This window comes from Penaeus monodon, chromosome 20, assembly GCF_015228065.2.
Source record: "Penaeus monodon isolate SGIC_2016 chromosome 20, NSTDA_Pmon_1, whole genome shotgun sequence".
In the NCBI taxonomy this organism is placed as follows: Eukaryota; Metazoa; Arthropoda; class Malacostraca; order Decapoda; family Penaeidae; genus Penaeus; species Penaeus monodon.
This window is the reverse complement of record NC_051405.1, coordinates 2,421,552-2,421,855: the sequence shown is the minus strand read 5'-3', so window position 1 is coordinate 2,421,855 and position 304 is coordinate 2,421,552. Positions and strand designations below refer to the sequence as shown.

At 48.0% G+C, this 304-nt stretch overlaps 1 protein-coding gene across 1 annotated transcript in view; it reads right to left on the bottom strand.

Annotated features, from left to right (window-relative positions):
* Nucleotides 1–304, bottom strand: part of LOC119585578 (protein Wnt-7b-like) — a gene marked incomplete in the record, with an annotated part of 61,150 nt that continues 60,846 nt past the window's right edge. Inside the window, 1 exon segment of the mRNA XM_037934247.1 lies at nucleotides 1–185. Coding sequence (XP_037790175.1) covers nucleotides 34–185 — 152 coding nt within the window.

Sequence of the window (304 nt, the reverse complement as noted above, 5' to 3'; positions counted from 1 at the left end):
TTCACAACCGTTTTCTTTGTTCCGTTGCTTATTTCACTTGCATGTGTAACCCTCCGTCTCTTCCTGGCAGGTGTTGCATTCAACGTAGCAACACCAGTGGAATCTGCAATTGCATTTCCACTTGTGAGTGTACTGGTGTGTGTTGTAGCCACGGCCGCAGCACATCAGGTCGCAGCCATCTGGACCTGCGGGCGGAAGCAAGAGATGTGTCGGGAAAATGTGTTACTTGTGAAAGAGGGGCGACTATTTCCTAAATAACCATCTTTCAGAATATTCAGCTATCTGCCTCACTACCTGACCAACT